The 18,381-nt window shown below is 39.9% G+C and overlaps 1 protein-coding gene across 1 annotated transcript; it reads right to left on the bottom strand.

The window, feature by feature from the left end:
- Positions 1-584: 584 nt before the first annotated feature.
- On the bottom strand, positions 585-15,065 carry FAM174A (family with sequence similarity 174 member A). Its single transcript, XM_074166724.1, has 3 exons — positions 14,739-15,065; positions 6,966-7,100; positions 585-1,549 (listed from the first exon to the last, which is right to left on the bottom strand). Exons 1-3 carry the CDS (start codon positions 15,011-15,013, stop codon positions 1,528-1,530), a joined length of 432 nt encoding a protein of 143 aa, XP_074022825.1. The 5' UTR covers positions 15,014-15,065; the 3' UTR covers positions 585-1,527.
- Between the last annotated feature and the right edge of the window lie 3,316 nt (positions 15,066-18,381).

The raw sequence follows: 18,381 nt of genomic DNA, 5'->3' as shown, positions 1-18,381 counted from the left end.
CTTTCTGTGGGGCTGCTCTCCAGCCTCTTGTCCCTGACTTTGTACGTTTAACCAGGAAACACAAAACATTTCCTAGCTGTGTGTGGCACACGTGCAACTGCAGATGAAACTTACCTTGGGGGGCTGATCTGGCATCCGTTACTTCAGACCTCATCTGAGTTGTTACTAGGGCAAGTAAGTAGGTTTCAGTCCAGCAAATCAGCTGGTACAGGGTTAAGAAAGTCTACAGTAGACCCCCCCTCCCTAGCTCATCACTGTAGAAACAACCTCAAAGACAAACAAGGTATTCTGATTTTGTTTAAATACTGAGAGGGGACTGAAGAATCAGGAAAAATAATCCCTCTTTCCCCATAGTACATAACACAGGAACTTTCAGGAAACACATCCAGCCCCACCAATACTGCTTTAGCAAGTTTATGACTTGATACTAAATATATACAGAATTAGCAACAAATTTACACAGTAATTTTAGTGAACTAGAATTTGAACATTTTGTCTGCATTTTCAAAATTCCTGTAGAAACTACAACACATTTTTAAAAAAATTAGGCCTTCCAGGTCTTAAAGCTTGTTCTATTAATTTTTATGGCACTAGCTAAAAAAATGAATGTAACTGCTGGATGCCAACTACATTCATGTGAATATTACTGCACATTTCATAGTAACAGCCGCTTCTGATGTCACTTTTTCATTTTAGAGTTACAGCAAATTCAACATTTGCCCTAGATTGTTTAAAGAGTACAAAACTAAACAAGGCTACCCAAAGGCTTATCTCTACTGCACCACAGGTCTAAACACTGACACCACATGGACTACACAGCAGCACCCTAAAGTCCGTGAGCAACATCTGTTCACACAAGTTGAAAATGGACCTCACAAAAAAAGTTGACTTGAGAGCTGCTTGAGAGTAGTCTTAACAGCAAAAAGGTGTTGCAGTACCATGTTTTACAAGATTACATTAACATCCTTAAAATCTACAATGTTGAAGTATCACGCTAAATGCTAGGAACACTGTAAACAGTTTTTATTTGTTCACTTACATAAAACATGTTAATTCAGTTTAAAAAAAGTCTCAAGACAAAAGGCAGTACTTTGGCTTTTTATTTGTAAAGCATAAAGCATCTCCTCAAATAAAATCAAGTTCTAACAATTCTGAGGAGTCCACAGAGGCTATGCTTACTTACAGTTTAATATCAGCAAAAAAAAATCTGTTAACATTCCAGATTACTGTAGAAAAAGTGTATACCACACTTATGGCATACAAGATTTGTAACAAGCAAAAAATACCCTGTTTTAAAAGTAATCTTCCTTCCAAATAGATTTTCATTTTAGTGCACTCTCCGTAGGCTTTACATTTAGAATCCTCTATATACAAAAAAGTACAACAAATTGGTACAGTATTTATTGCAACAAATTAAGAATGCCATAATATACACAAATTAAATTAGCCCCCACAACTTGCATACTCTCTTGCTTCTTATTCCTCCCATGAAGCAGTCTCCTTCTCTGGTTCTAAGATTAAGTTCTTTCACTGAAAGGCACGTACTTCTCTACAATAGAAGAAACAGATGCATTAAACTGAAATGCCCTGTTTCAAGGGGAACTTTAGTCTACATTTTTGAAGACCAAACATTATGAAAAAAACCATAGAGATGTAACATTTTATTATTCAGTTTGCCTGTAAAAACACATAGTTACCATATTACTGTGAAGCAAAGTGCCACAAAACCCCATTCATTTAAACCTCCCAAATAGAGACAGCTCACTTACAAAAAAATCTTTTTTTAGCATGCTGGATATGCTTTTAAACTCCCAAGGCTCCTGAGCTCCTGTTCAAACTTTGGTAACTCTTGGCAGCATTCCATAACTGGAATGCTATCAAAAATAGAGTAAGTACTTTTCCTTGTGCGCTGCAGCGTAGCAAGTAGTTTGCGTGTAAAAGTGATCTAATAAGGATTGTAAACTATCAGTGTGATATACCTTTGAAAAGTAAAGATGTGATATTAGGGCACTGTACTTCAGTTGACATGTAGATGAAGTTGCATGGTGAGAAACCAAAGGTTAGAATTTCAAGCTTCGACATGTAATAGTATGCTATTGAACAAAATGGCTAAAGCATCCTCCTCAGGTAAGCTGCCCCAAACTGAAGAGGCACAGAGACTAGCTTACATGTGTGATGATGAAAGTGGGAATACACTTAAATTGCATCCATGTTACAACAGAGGGCACTGTGGACTTTTTTTCATATAGCTCTGAAAAAAATCAGCAACATGTGAAGTAATAACTGTATCAGCACACCAGTATACTAACACTGTACACTAATACTTTCTCTGTCTAGCCTTGTAAAGAGGTTTTCTAATAGGTTTCTCTGTCTAGCCTTGTAAAGAGCCAAACAGACTTACCAGCTAACCCAAAATAAGCCTATAGGGATTTCTAACATGCATACCGTGCTGTAGAGTACCACCTTTAAAATAGCTTGACAGTTTTAGTCAAGAAAAATGAAAGCAGAGAGGATGCTACTGCATTCTAGTAACAGTTCATAAAGCAGAAGCAAAAAAAAGACAACTATTTTGCATATAAAACAATACTTACATAATTCGTTGTCTATAGCAAATGTATATGAACACACCAGAACGTGTAGATTAGAATTTCCTGTGACTGCGTGTAGTTTTTTAGTGTCTCCCATCATGAGTTTTGAGGGTGGGAAACTTACCAACTGAATAAGATTTTTGTTCACTGTAGCTAAGCATAATTGCAACTGTGATTTACTTAATAAAAGACTAAGCTCAACAAAAGACTAACCTCAAGAAACATTAAAGGGACCCCTCTTCCTTGTTCCAATTAGTAGTGTCAAGCCTAACCGCATATTTATGCTACCTTAAAAAATTCCAACCAACCATACCTCTGAATTAGTGCATCAGCACAAAGTGTAATGACATCTCCTGAGAATATCTGAGGATCATTAACATCAAGCTGTCCTCAGCGACTCTTTGATTACTTATGCATTTTGTACTCTCTTTGGTCATTCTTGGTTAAGCGGTGACATGAAGACTGATTACTAAGCTTCAGTGCAGATGCAAAAGACTTAGTTGAAACAACTACATTTCCAATTAAAGATTTTTTTTTTTTTTGGAGTACTCTACATCAGCTTTCAAACTTGCCTCCCAACAATGCTGTTGCTTTGCAAAGTTTGGACAGCATTTTATCAAGTTGTTCTATAGAGATTTGTGGAGTACATTCACATTGTTCAGCACTGCTACTACACACAAACACTGTTTCAAGACAAAAAAGTAACTTTTTTTTTTGAGAGCTTCACCTCATAAAGGAGAACACAGCAAGCTCTCAATATACATAAACAGAGTGTATTCACATTATTGACTAAACATAACAGAAGTCCTTGTTTCCTCAAGCTCCCAATATCAAAATAATGACTTTGATAATTTAAACGCTTACTTTTGAGCTATCTTGAAACAACAGTAACATCTTCTCCTTTGTTATTTACAGCTATTCTTTTCTGAGGGTATTACATCTGATCTGTTTAGTCAGTTTTCCTCAGCAAGTTATCAGAAACGTGTTGAAATTAAATTTGGCTAGATCACGCGGTTACTCCAATACAATTACTTTTCTTGCAGTTTGACTGAGAGGTTGACATTACCACCTCTTCAAATTTTATGACATTTTGCAGCCCCATAGGTCAGAAATAAAGGTAGGTTTATGCCAAAAGTTACATCACTATATATTTACTCCAAACTATGACTTGTTTAAACATTACATGCCACTTCTCTTTCCACTTTTTCTAGGCTCTTTGCACTTTGATCAGAACATCAGGTATTGCTTTTTCAGCTGAACCTGAAGCTTTTAAAGATCAAATACTACTTGTCTAGCAGTTCTTTCATCAGCAACAGCATGTGAGGAACTCCATCTATTAAAATAAATAACTGATTTATTTATCTTTTTGATTTATCAATAGCTATGCCATCAGCTAAACGAAACACTACTAAATATTCAAACTGTTTGTACCATATGTTATCCAAAGGACTACTTTAAAAATGGTCTGGATCAGTAACCTATTTTCAAATACTTCCGAATTGCTAAATTAAATGATGATTTGCCACAGTACTTCAATTTAAAGAGGGTCTGAGTATTTGGAAATTAGGACAAGGAGGTTTTTTGGTGTGGTTTTGGAAGGTTTTTTTGGTGTTGTTCCCCCTCCCCCCCCAACTACAGCACTAATAATGTGAATTTTTTTTTAGTTGTCACAGTTAAGGGCAAGTGTAGTTCAAAGCCTGCTGTCTGTACCTATGAATAGTTTGCTTTAACGCAAGTTAATTTCTTAAGTATAAACTGAATTTATTTCAGCCACAGAACCATAGAAAGCAGTAATGACAAAAACATTAATTTAGGACATAATTTCACAAAATCCATATTGGGACTAGAGGTAGGGCAATCCGTAAGACAAGCACTGAGCATGATTTCCAAGATAAATTTTAAAGGGGAATTAATAGAATATGCTCTACTTGATTGAATAACCATGATAGAAATACATAGGATCCTTGGTACAGCCCTATTTAGAGTTTAGAAGTTACCGGATTTGTCTCTTTAGATTGACAGGCAGTCATCAAGCATGTATCTCCAGCATCACCCTACCATGTTTGTGTGGTAAAAAGGGAAAAGTAAAATAAAAATAAGGATCTCAGCCTAAACCCTGTTTTCACTTTCATTTTGTCCTTACATATCCTGTCAGGGACAAGAATGAAATACCCAAGAATGAAATAACTGAAGTAGGTAAATCAGACAAGAACGGTATCTATCTGCTTTACATACTTTGGTTACTCCATAAGCCACTGCAAGACTATGACTATGAAATGGAATTAAGTACTGTGCATGTTAGCTACTTCAACAATAGGACGCTCGAATTAAAAATTTTCTCCCTCAAGTTGAAGTGTTTAAAAATGTACAGGGACAAAAAAAGAAAAAAAAAATAGTCAGAAATCCGCCCTCTGAAACCTCAGATATTATTTTAGTGAACTTTCCCTCTAGGGTTTTCATTGCTTCTAATTTAAAGGCATGCAGAGAAGCTTAAAGAAACAGACACAATCACTTTGACACTTTGGGGTAGTTTTGTAACTTAAGACTTCAAAAGTACACCCTTGTTTATCTTAATATACAGAAAGCTTCAAGTTAGGAATTTTAGATTTATCTGTAGAACGTGAATTAAATTTAGACAGCAACCTACTAAGGTAAAAGAGTAGGATTAAAAGACACATGCTGCCATTGCAGTGTCTGGAAATAATAATCCCCATAAAATATAATATAATCCCCCTAAAAATTCCATATTAGGTAAACTGGAAGTTACTACAAGCATTCAAAAAAATTATAATATCTATCCACATGCATAACACATATATTTCAATACCACTTACCAACACAGCCTCCTCTGCACTAGAAGACACAGTGCATATACCTATTTAACATATTAATAGTGTAGTCCCTTTAGATAAAATATTGCTTTTGAGATATAATCAGCTCCTTGAAGCTTAACAACAAATACAACCATGCTTAATCTGCAAACAGCATACAAGAGTATGAAGTAATCTCTATAATATGAACACAACAATACTGTTGTTAATTGTATAATACTGTTTGTTAATGAGGAGTAGCCATGTTATCATGTTCATTCTTAGTAAAAAAGTTACTTGATATTCCTGTAAATAAACACTTACAAAGAATATCATGTTAACTGGTCATCAAATACCTCAAAGCCGAAGTTCTAAGTTACAAGAGAAGTTAAAAGTTCTAGGAAAAACATCAAGGGAATTCCTGGATGTTATATGACAATTTCCTGTTACATAATAGGCATAATTTATACTAGAACAACACAAGTAACATGGGATAACTCTAAGTACCTCATGACTCTCTAACACAGGGGAGCGCGAAGTGGAGACACTCCAACTAGTTTCTTCTAACATATGGGGGAGAGAGAAAGGAAAGAGTGACTTTGATTTATGAAAAAAATTGAATCTGAAAGATTGCTTCTAAGGAGACAAAGCTAAATAAGACTGAATCTTTTGCTTCAAGTTCCAGAACTGCATCAAAAATTGTTTCCTGATAAACAGCAGAACATCTGACAGTACTCCAACATTTTTAATTAATTTGAGACATCATGTATTGCATTTGTTGAACTGTTTTGTTTGAGACTTTGATTCAGTTTCACATTAAGCAGTACTGAATCAATTACTCTCTGTGACTGGCAGAATTCATCATTTTATCTCTTCTGATACCTGACAGTAGTCCTCAATATGACAGTTCCATCAATTTTTTCACTATGCCTTTGCTTATGTAGTGTGATGGCATTACTCAATAAGGAAAAAAATTTTAAGCTGGCATTAAGTAACTTTAAGTTTGAATTGATCATAATGTTTAAGTGTAAGAACAAAAATGAAATATAAAAAAGTTTTCCTGTATCTACATAGTTTCAAAGAGTGACTTAAGAATATGAACCTTTCTATGCAGCAGTACCAAATCTAAGACTTGGTGCAGGATCAGACTGCTGACTAATTTAGCAATAAGAAAGCAGAATGAAGCTTCTGAAAGCACAATTCATAGAAGAGAATACACAGGAAAAATTAAGAATTCTTCAAAATAAAAAATATTAAAAAAAAAAAAGAAAAGAGAAAGGTAAAAGCTAGTTCTTGACTTAACATAAGCTTCAATAATGACACTGTATTTGTAACAAAAATATCATACCTTCCTCTCCATTTCTCTGGAACTCACATGCTGAAGACAAATGGTGTTTATCTTCTTGCCCACTAAATTCTTGCCCATTTAAAATTCAAGTGATCTTGACATCCCTTCTCCAACTACATGCATATGAAACACAGTAGTGAGCTTTCTCAGTGTCACTGCTTATCATCCATACTCCTTCACTTCTATTGCTAGAAGTACGTTTGGCTTCTATATACAAACCTTCGAGGATGATTGGCATCAAATAGTGTTGTATCATCATCATCATCATCTTGCTCTAATGGAGTCAGCTCCATGTTTTCTATGTTTGTATCCAAAACTCCGTATCTTCGGGTTTTTCTGTTTCGCCTTCTGAGCCTGAAATGTATTTTAACACGTTTAAGTTTCATAAATATTTCTCTGCTTTCTAGTCCATCAATGTAAAAAAACCTATGCTTTAAAGTACAGCTATACTGATACTTATCATACTAAGTTTTTTTTAAATTTGTATGTAAAGTGTACACACTTAGCTCAATGAAATTCAGAGGTCAGACTGTGTCAACAGTTTACATGAAGTGACTACAGCCAATAAAAATGTAATCTGTGGTTTTGAACAGAATTATTGTAGTGAATACAAAAAGCCTATACAGGCACTTGGTAGCCTCATGCAAGAGCCAGGTAAAAATACATGAAAAAGCATACTTCTATCAGATCCCCCAGTGAGAAAAAAATGTCTTGCTACATATTCTCCATGTGTTTTATATATCTCTACAGAACAGCAGATCAAATCAGAGAGAAACTCAACACTGCTAGAGCAAAGATGTAACACAAGTCATAGGTGCCATCAAAACCTTTTATTATAATTTGTGGCATCTTCTGTAGCTATCAAGTTAAAAAACACCGTTTATAATTACACTTTGGAATAAGAGAGAACTTGTAGAGTCAATGTCTTGCATGCTTCACAAAATGCGGAAGGAAGAGGCAGTGACTCACATTTCAGGATTAAGGCACAGTACTTATCACAGATGAACAGACTGCATCTGCTTTTGTCACTTCCCATGGCTTCTCTGTGTGAGCCTGGGCCCCACGTAAGCCCCACGCACACCGAATGGTTCTGTTTGGCTTTGCAGAACTACTCCTATACGCATCGAATATGCTTTGCTCAAGTCTTTGACGATGACGACCTCAGATCACTGGCCACTCAGCAACACTATGCAACGGCATTTGTTTACAGAATATTGACAGTCGCTTTCAGCTACTGTATACTAGCAAACAGCAGCTACATGAAAGCTATTTGACTTAAAATATATATATATATATATATATATATCAATAAAAAAATCTTCTTTCTAGGTATTTAGTGCTGAACTCAAAGGTGATAGCAGCCCTTCATTTAGAAACTCCAGAATTTACAAACCCAAGCTAAGTGTTTAGGAAAAGTATTTACAACATTCAGGAACTTTAATGCTGGATATTTCAGAGATAATAATCAAAAAGATTAGTTATGTACAATGTATTACGCTACTATAGTACGTACTATCATACTATGTGTAAGATATTATACTGTGCATTATACCTCTCTGCCACACTAAGGTACCACTTCAACCACCTTCTAAGAATGAGTAAATACAATATTAAGACTCTCAGCTTCAGATTCTGTCCTGAACTCTGGTGTGCTTAAATAGTTTTTAAAAATACGCTTCTTGGAAAAGCATTCACCTTTTCACACCAGGACTACTTTGAAACAACACACAGCAGCATCCAGTCTTGGTTTAGGCTACACGCCAGTGAATCAGACCTCCTTTTGGAACTGAGAAGCAAATGTAACCTCGTTACAATGTATAAAATACAGACCTTTCTTCAAAGTGCTCCAACTTCTGATATTAAAAAAAAAGAAATAATCAGCATGATCATTTCCTCCACCCTCAACTATGATTTGAAACAGTAGCAACTGTTATGCCAGGCATTTAGGTGCTTTAGGACAAATCAAAGTACCTAACTTTATTGTTAGGTACTATTTTATTAGCTAAGGCTAATAACAAAGACATAAATTTCACCTTTCGATTCAAGACAAACTTCCTTCCACTTTCTTCTTTCTATGATGAGGACCTAAAGGCCAGATGAAATGAAGGAAGTTGTATACGTCAAAGCACCAAGTAGAAGAAAATTCCAAAACTTTTATCTTAAAGCATGACGAAAAATATATTTTATTCTTTCTATATATAGTTTAATAAATACTGCATCTTTCATTTTATTTTTACTAAAGCAGAAGCTAACCAATTGGCACCAGGATAAGCACTCCAGATACTCTAACAGACTAGAAATTATTTTGAACACAAATAAAATAGGAAATGAGGGAGAGGTAGTTCACACGATTTTTGTAGTTAATATTCCTGTCAATCTCACTATACACTTTACTTTTTATACTGAGTGGCGTAAAAAGAGAGTCAAGAATAACCAAAGACAGTCATAACAAATGTCCCAATTGCATATAATGAAAAAAAATCTTATCACAAGGCTGCCACAATTTTCTAGATTCAAACAAATGCGGTTGAAAAAGGGACAAAAGAATTACTTGTGACATGAAAGCTTTCTCTATATACAGATTAGTCAAAAGACTAAACCTAAAAGAATACTGGAGATGCTTATGCAACATGTATGTACAGTCATAACTATGACACTAGATAGAGCAACGTGATGAGTGTTAAGAAAAACTAAAAACCTTTTACCCTGTGACTGTTAGGAAGAAAGTCTAGGACAAAATCCCAATTTCAATAAAGTCAGTAGAGCTCTCTATGCTTCTCACAAACTTAACAAGGATAATTTTTATCTTTGTAGTTACTATGGATACCTTGGGGTCTAATAAGATAAAGTTATGAAAATGGATTTAAAAGTAAATAAAAAGTTAATGTTATACTCCTACAAGCTCAGTCCTAATCCTTCCTCAAATACAGCTAACAGCAATAGAAGAATCCACAAGAAAATATGAACTGATATTACCTAACGTCAGAGATGCCATAGATGATGCCATTTAACATTTTTATCAAAGACATAGACAGAGGGATTGAGAGCACCATCAGCAAGTTTGCAGATGACACCAAGCTGTGTGGTGTTGTCGATACACCGAAGGGACGGGATGTCATTCAGAGGGACCTGGCCAGGCTGGAGAGGTGGGCCCAGATGAACCTCATGAGGTTCAACAAAAGCAAGTGCAGGATTCTGCACCTGGGAAGAAACAATCCTCAGTATAAATACAGACTGGGGGATGAGGTATTAGAAAGCAGCCCTGAGGAAAGGGACTTGGGGGTGCTGATTGACGAGAAGCTGGACATGAGCAGGCAGTGTGCTCTCGCAGCCCAGAAGCCCAATCACATACTGGGCTGCATCAAAAGAAGTGCTGCCAGCAGATCCAGAGAGGTGATTCTGCCACTTTACTCTGCTCTGGTGAGACCTCACCTGGAGTACTGTGTGCAGGTCTGGAGCCCTCAATATAGAAAGGACATGGACCCGATGGAGCGGGTCCAGAGGAGGGCCACCAAAATGATCAGGGGGCTGGAGCACCTCTGCTATGAGGACAGACTGAGGGAGCTGGGGTGGTTTAGCTTGGAGAAAAGGAGGCTCCGGGGAGACCTCATAGCGGCCTTCCAGTACCTGAGGGGGGCCTACAGGAAGGCTGGGGAGGGTCTGTTTACAAAGGCCTGCAGCGACAGGACGAGGGGCAATGGTTTTAAGTTGGAGAAGGGGAGATTTAGATTGGATATTAGGAAAAAGTTCTTTACCATGAGGGTGGTGGAACACTGGAACAGGTTGCCCAGGGAGGTGGTTGAGGCCCCTTCCCTTGAGATATTCAAGGTGAAGCTCGACGAGGCCCTGGGCAACCTGGTCTAGTTGGGGTTGTCCCTGCTGACTGCGGGGAGGTCAGACTAGATGACCTTTGGAGGTCCCTTCCAGCCTGGACCAATCTATGAATCTGTGAATCTATGAGAGAGTATTATACCAAGAAGGGACCTAAACAAAAGAAACTAAGAAATGTTGGGGAAAAAAAAAGAAAAAAAAAAAAAAGAAAAAAAAAGGCAGAAAGTATGTTAAGAGAATGAGAATTGCAGCAAAACAACAGGTCAAGTCTAAAGAACATCCAGTGCCTAAAGAAACATAAAACTGCAAGGGACCTGGGAGTGTGGGAAGAGTTAAAAAGCCCTGCACAGTAAGTGAAAAGAGTCACTTCATAACATGTGACCACCTTTTGTGGGAGATACAATTTCAAACCTGACTGCTTACAGAAAACTCAAAATCTCAGTCACCTCAGGTAGTTAAAATGTTAGCTTAGACCGCAGAACTTCCTTGTACAAAAAGTTATTCTCAATTACATATCCATATGTTTTTTGAATGCTCACTCGGTCTGTCAAATACAAACCCCTCCAAAAACATCTGCACCAAACAGTGGCAGAAGAATCAATAATACCCAAAAAGCAACCAAAAGGGCAAGGTACCTTTCCCTGAAAGGATTTTATGTGCAAGCAAGACCTTCAGTCCAAGGCACTCTAGACAAAGGCTTTACTACAATGAAAACTTTTTTCACCACTGTGATTGAAGAAAACAAACAAACAAAAAGTAACTGCACCACCAAAAAAAAAAAAATACTTTCCTGTCATGAGAGTGGTAAAACACATGAACATGATGCCCAGAGAATCTACATCATTAGAGATATTAAAAACTCAACTGGACAAGTGCTGAGCAACCTGCTGTAGGTGACCCTACCGTGAGCAGGAAATTGGACTAGAGAATCTCAAGAGCTGCCTGCCAGCCTCTACCACTCTGTCAGTTTCAGTTGTCGCAACTATTGACAATACCTCCCAAAACAATCTTCTTAGTGTACCAGTAGAAGAAGAAGTGCAAGCACCTCATCCTTTATAATCAGGAGGTTAAGACAACTAGTCCCCATCTAAAGCTAGAAAGAAATTAAGATTTATTTGTTTTTCCTGACAGAGAAATTGCATCATCAGCAGTATCACTTAAGAAGGCTGACGGGAGATTGCTATAGTTTACATGACCATTCCCAACCAAAATTCATATCCTGCATGGAGCGAAATGTTAGCCACATTGGCAAAGTTTTAGCAGCTTGCACAAGATTTTCTTGAAAATGTATTTCCAGTGCACCACTTCAAAGAAGGTCACATGACTGAAATCAGAAAAGTTATATCTTTATCAGAATGTATAAACTTGATAAAGGAAGACATTGCAACCTTTCTGAATCAAGCAAAGCTTTGGCTAAAGGTATCTCAACAGAGAACGGTTGCATTGTCTGGGTAAAGTCTTTATCAGAACATGAAAAACATTATTTTCAATATTAAAATTACAGATCTTTCCTCTGAATAGATGAAGTTGAAGGGTGTGTATATATTAAGATAGATTAGGCTAGAATACTTCAGTTACAAGGGACCTACAACAACCATCCAGTCCAACTGCCTGACCAATTCAGGGCTGAACAAAAGTTAAAGCCTGTTATTAAGGGCATTTTCCAAATGCCTCTTAAACACTGACAGACTTGGGGTATCGACCACCTCTCTAGGAAGCCTCTTCCAGTATTTGGCCACCCTCTCAGTAAAGAAATGCTTCTTAACGTCCAGTCTAAACCTCCCCCGGAGCAGCTCTGAACGATTCCCACACGTCCTACCACTGGATGCCAGGGAGAAGTGATTATCACCTCCCTCTCCACTTCCCCTCCTCAGGAAGCTGTAGGGAGCAATGAGATCACCTCTCAAGCCCCTTTTCTCAAAACAAGACAAACTCAGAGTCCTCAGCCACTACTCACAGGACATGCCTTCCAGCCCTTCCACCAGCTACGCTGCCCTCCTCTGGATGCGTTAAAGTACCTTAGATTTGTTTTTAAATTGTGGGGCCCAGAGCTGCGCACAGTACTCAAGGTGAGGCTGCACCAGTGCTGAATACAGTGGGATAATCCCCTCTTGACCATCTGGCCATGCTGTGTTTGATGCACCCCAGGATGCGGTTTGCCCTCTTGGCTGCCAGGACACACCACTGACTCCTATTGAGCCTGCTGCCAACCAGCGCCCTCACACCCCTTTCTGCAGGGCTGCTCTCCAGCTACTCCTCTCCCTATTTATACTTGTGCCTGGCAACAAGCTGTCCCAGATTCAGAATCCAGCACTTGATAAAGTTCATTCCATTAATAATTTCCGATTGCTCCAATCTATTTGGCCTCTTGGCCCTCAAGAGAGTCAACAGCAGCTCTCAGTTTAGTAATAACAGCAAACTTACTAATGGTACATTCAACTCCTGCCTCCAGATCACTGATAAAAATAGTAAGCAGAACTGGATGTAGAACTGAGCCCTAGAGGAACACCGCTGGTGATTGGCTATCAGCCAAATGTAACACCATTCACTACAACACTTTGAGCCCTAATGTTCAGCGAGTTCATCACCCAAAGCACCAGGTACCTGCTCATCTCACAGTTGGACAACTTGTCCAGAAGGATGCTGTGAAGGGCAATATCAAAAGCCTTCCTAAAATCCAGAAAAGCTACATCCACTACCCTCCTTTCCTCACTAGGTGGGTCACCTTGTTGAAAGTTTCTGAAAAGCCCTGAAGCTTTTATGTCTGTTAACAATACATATGGATTCATCCTGAGAAAACCTTTTAAAAGGAAACTGAGAGATTTGTATCTAAACTGTAAATTTCTTACACGACCATGCCAAAAATATTTTAGCCACAAGTTCAAATCGAAAGCATGTGCTTCATCTATTCCAAATTTCAGAAGACGCAGCAGAAAGATGCAGCAAAATTACAAAAGAACATGAGGTTTAACCTTCCTGTTTACAGTAGTTTACAGTACTAGAAGACAGCGTTCCAGGTTCTAATGTAGAACAGCAGTCTTCCTATTGCCAAACCCAGGATAATAAATAAGTGCCACTTATCCAGAAAATAATTGCAGTAGATGAAAATTTCCTTCTCCTGCAATGAGAAGCTTTTATTTATTTATTTGGCCTTTCCATAGTACTACTGAGAACTCCAAATCCAACAGCTCTTGTTAGGAGGAACAGGAACACTGAGAAATGCTCTTCTCCATTTTCATTGGCTTAAAAGATTATGCCATTTCCTTTAAGATATGATATCATCAAGTATGCCTTCTAATGAAAATAAGACTGAAGGCCGCTCAAGAGTGATGTGTAAGAGCTATGGAGCAATCAGGATATCCTAGTTCACTTGGACTGCGTGTCTTAGCAAGTGCCCCACACAGACCACCATCTTTTAACTACCTTTCTGGAACAAATGATGAATGTACCGGACACAGTAACCACGAGTATATCCAACTACAATGACAAGTGAATAGAGAACTTGCTGCATAATGAATGTGCTTCATGCATAATCACACATCTGGGCCTTGCCCAGAAAAGTTCATGAGAGAGAACAAGTAAAACTGCTAGGACAACAAAACACAGTGAGAAACACTGTAATTAAACATCAAAGCACATAGAGTTATGCAGTCAGTGGTTTGCATGAGAAAATTAAAGGCAGCTGACTAGTAGTGCATACTTTTAAGGGCCCTTTCCATAAGAAAGCACAAAATAGAGAGAAGTTTACTGAATAAGAACGCACAGAAGTAAGATGTTTACTTCAAAGAAGGAGCAGTGAACAAATTCGGTAGCTCAGCGAGACAGAAGTTTGCAAACAGGAGAGAAACAACCCACAGAATGTGCAAAATTAAATTCAGGTGGACTGAGGGACGCCAGTAGTGACAAGCCCACTTGAAGACAACAGGAGGAGAGCCAGGAAATACCCGACCCCGACAAGTGACTGTAATGCTGCCGTGCCGACCCCAGGCCGCGGGGAGGGGGGAAGGCGGCACCCGGAGCTTCCCAGACACCTCAGTCGTCGTCGGCGGCGACAGGCCCTGCCCGCCCGCCCCCACCCAGGAACCGAGGGCACCCCGATAGCCACCATAACAGGCCGGCCCCGGCCCCCCGCCTCCAGCCAGCGCGTCCCCCCGCCCTCACCGCACGGTCCGGATCACGAAGTAGACGATGAGGGTGGCGCTGGCCAGCACCAGCACGGACAGGGCGCGCTGGGTCATGGGCTGGCCCTGCTCCGGCGGCGCCGACACCTCGGCCAGGCGGCTGCTGCTGCTGCTGCTGCTGCTGCTTCGCGTGGCGGCCCCGCCTGCCACCTCCGTGGGGCGCGGGAAGGCGGTGGCAGCACCTGGCGGAGCACGGGCGGCCAGCAGCAGCCCCGCCAGGAGCCAGGGCAGCAGCAGCAGCGCCAGCGGCCACATCTCGCCTTCCCCCCCTGCCGCCCGCCGCGGCCTAAGCGCGGCCGGGCCCTGACGCCGTGTGGCCGCCGGAAGCGGAAGCGTAGTACTCCGCCTCGCCCGCTGCCATGGAAGCGCCCGCCCCGCTGCCGGCGCCGAGCGGGGCCCAGTAGGAGGCGGGAGCTGGGCGAGCGAGGGTGGGGGTTCCCCACCGCTGCCCGGGACCTCGCCGCACCGCTTTCCGAGCACCCGCCGGCAGCGCTTGGGCTGCTGGGCCTGTCGCCGGGCCCGTCATCTGTCGGGCCCCCCGGGCGCCTGCGTGGGGCGGGCGGGCGGGTTGGAGTGGTGGCCCCCGCGACCGCGGGCTCTGCCTCCCGCTCGGTGGTCGGCGTTTTGGCTTTCAGAGCTTGGGGGTGGCTTCGGTAGGTCAGGCTGGTGTGGGACGTGGGTTTTCTCGGTCGTTATGACGGGACCTTGAGGGTCCGGTAGTGCAGGACCGGCTCTGTGGTCTGTTTGGCTTTGCTTTCATGCAAAGTAGTCAAGGAAAGGTAAGCAAAAGGAGGATATGGAAGACATTAGGGCCCGAAGGCTAATACAGTTTTTGCTTCAGTTAAGGTGGAATGGTGGAAAGCTCAGGAAAGTTGGTTATGTCTCAGTGGACCACCGTCAAAGGTGGTGTGTTAGGAGCTAGTGGACGGACATTCATGAACCTGGGAGACAGGACGCTGCCTTGGGCTAATGCTTTGTCCAGAGTGAATCTGCCATAATGTTTATTATGCTTGTGCCATATGTGTTCCTTAAGTAAATGCCGTTCCAGTAGGACAATCCTTTAATCATTAGAGTCCATTATTAAATTATTTTCTTTAGCTCCTTTTTTTATGAACAGCAAACTATAGCAAGGCTTTCAGGGGTCAGATGTGCATGTAGAAGAAGAGGAAATCCGCATTGGCAGTGAACTCTTTTTCATTTGTCGCAGCGTAGAAGGAAAGGGATAAAATGCCAGAGTAGCAAGGAGGCCTTGTACAGCAGTATTTCTGCCATTGAAGTAACATGGGCAACAGCTAGATTTTGTGTATGAGCAGACTTGTTTTGATATCCCAGAGGCCCTAAATTTTTCAGTTTATCAATCATATTGGGTCATTTAAAATCGCATATAGATAGTTTCGGCAGTTAATAAACTATTAACAAGTTAGTTAACTGGGAAAACAGGTTGAAGGTCTTGTGTCACACAAGCAATGAGACAGAATTTGGAAAGGGTGAAACTGATTTAAATAGCATGTGTGCCATTCAGCTGTCAGCTGTATGTCTTCCCCTTGAAAAATCATGGTCCTTTTTGTGGGAATATTGTTTTTTGATGCTTTGAACAACACTTTTTTGCTTAAGGAAGCGTGTGAGTAAACTTTCCTGGTAGCTTTTTTCATGGTTTAGAACTTTGATAGAGCTTGACTGATTCAGGTTCCCCTGACTGCAATATCTGTCAGGCTGTTTCTTCCCCATTAATTCCCTTGAGGTGTATTTCTTCCTGACAAGTCCAAGCAACTGCCTTCCAGCACAGTGACTTATGATGAGGAAAGTATTATATGCAAAAGTCAAGGAGGAAAACTTTTTAGGACATCAGTCGTTAATGTTAAACTGTCCTAAAGAAATGTCAATGACGTAAGGACTGTGTAAGATGTAACAGCGCTGGGATACTCATTCAGGGGAATGTGGCGACATTGCATGGCAAACTCTATGTCAGGTGCAAAGCATAAGAAAAATCAAAAAGGGGGATTGTCTCTCTCACTGAGGACTATGGCATGACCTAATATTGTCATTTTTTAGTGTCCCTAATTGCAAAACTACCCTCAAAACTGAGGGTTCTAATGCTGTATGGCCAGGGGAGGTTCTTTTTTGAAGTTTTTTCCAAAATGAGAAGCTGGTGCTCTTATTTCAGCAAGGTAAGATAGTCTTTGAATTTTCAGAACATAAAACAAAAGTACAGCAATTTGTGTTATTTATTTTGAAACAATCATTGAAGTCTTTCTAGATGTCTTTGGTGTTTTTTTAACCACTGAAATGCATGAATTTGTTTAGTATTCAAGTCAGGTATAAATAAACTTCAAGTTTGTATGCAAAAATTTGCTTTGAGAGAGCTATAAGATAATTCCTCGATGAAATGTAACATAATTTTTGAACCTGCATGTGGAAATTGATTTGACAGTCTTGTTTAAGTGTACCTGCTTGTTGGTAATTGTTGTCTAATTTATTGCTTGAAGCCAAAAACAGGAAAGAGATTAAAAACAAGTGGTGACATTCTGTGATCATCCCGGTACACAGCAGCATTTGAAAGAGGCATGTTAGGGTTATATTCCCCCATTCTGTGTGTAAATTGTAGAACTTTTCTCACTTATGAAAGAAAGAAAAAACTTTCACTTTCGTATCGTAAACCCGAAAGGTTAAAGAACTTGAGTGCCAGTGAAAGACCCTGAGACTGCTAAATTGTCCATTAAAATTAATGGAGCTTACTTGACTTTCACCTTTGAGAAAAACAAAATGGGCCAATTTTTTTTGAGTTCCTTAAGATAGGCCTTGTAGATGAAATGAAAGAGCAGAGAAATTACTTTGCAAGATTACGTGAGTGTCAAGGATGTCTGGGAAGGGGCCTTTTCATCAGGAAATGAAATGGTAATTCAGAGAAAGGCACTTAGGAGCTCTGTATATTCTTTCTTTTTCTCGTTTTGCTAGTTCAAGTAAAATGGGTTTTTTTGTGCTCCCTGATACTTGAAGCGACAAAGGGCACAGCACAAAACACATGTATTTCCTTTTCTTTCAGCCCTGTCAGTCTGTCGATGTCATCCTTTACGAAGTCCTTGTGGAACAACTTCCAGGTGATCTTGAAAAATGAAGAAAACAGAAGTGACCACGTTCCTCTGCTCTGATAGGAGGCTACCCAGGTGCCAGCTGTCCTCTACCCCTGTAAGCCTTAAAACCTGAATAGCACTATCCAATTCTACAGCTCTCCAAGCCACATTCTAATCACTATTGTTTATGCTGTCTGAGGACAACATTGTCCAAATATGTCTATACTTGCCCTTGCATAGGTAGAAAAGGCCAGAGGTTAATCTGTCCCTTTTCCTCTAATGATTCTTCCCCTGATGATATCCAAATTAAGTTATGACAAACTGTGGCAAAGGATTGCAGAAGAACATACTCTGCAAAGGATTTTCAGATACATTTTGTAAAAAAACCACATATATAACTTTTCTAAAAAAAGAAGAGGAGATGCATTTTACGTTTATGTACTGTAAGCTGCAGATTGGTCTCTGCTTTTTAGAATGCAGCTGAGTGCCTCTTTAGGTAGGTGCCTTTAAAAATCCTGCTCTTTGGGTCTACATAATTGTTATTTTAAATGT

This window comes from Numenius arquata, chromosome Z, assembly GCF_964106895.1.
Source record: "Numenius arquata chromosome Z, bNumArq3.hap1.1, whole genome shotgun sequence".
NCBI classification, from domain to species: Eukaryota; Metazoa; Chordata; class Aves; order Charadriiformes; family Scolopacidae; genus Numenius; species Numenius arquata.
This window is presented reverse-complemented; position numbering and strand designations above follow the sequence as displayed.

Coding starts and splice junctions, on each gene's coding strand:
- FAM174A (XM_074166724.1), bottom strand. CDS start 15,013: ATGTGGCCGCTGGCGCTGCTGCTGCTGCCCTGGCTCCTGGCGGGGCTG. Junction 7,101..14,738: donor TTCGTGATCCGGACCGTGCG/GTGAGGGCGGGG, acceptor AATACATTTCAG/GCTCAGAAGGCGAAACAGAA. Junction 1,550..6,965: donor GATGCCAATCATCCTCGAAG/GTTTGTATATAG, acceptor CTTCTATTGTAG/AGAAGTACGTGCCTTTCAGT.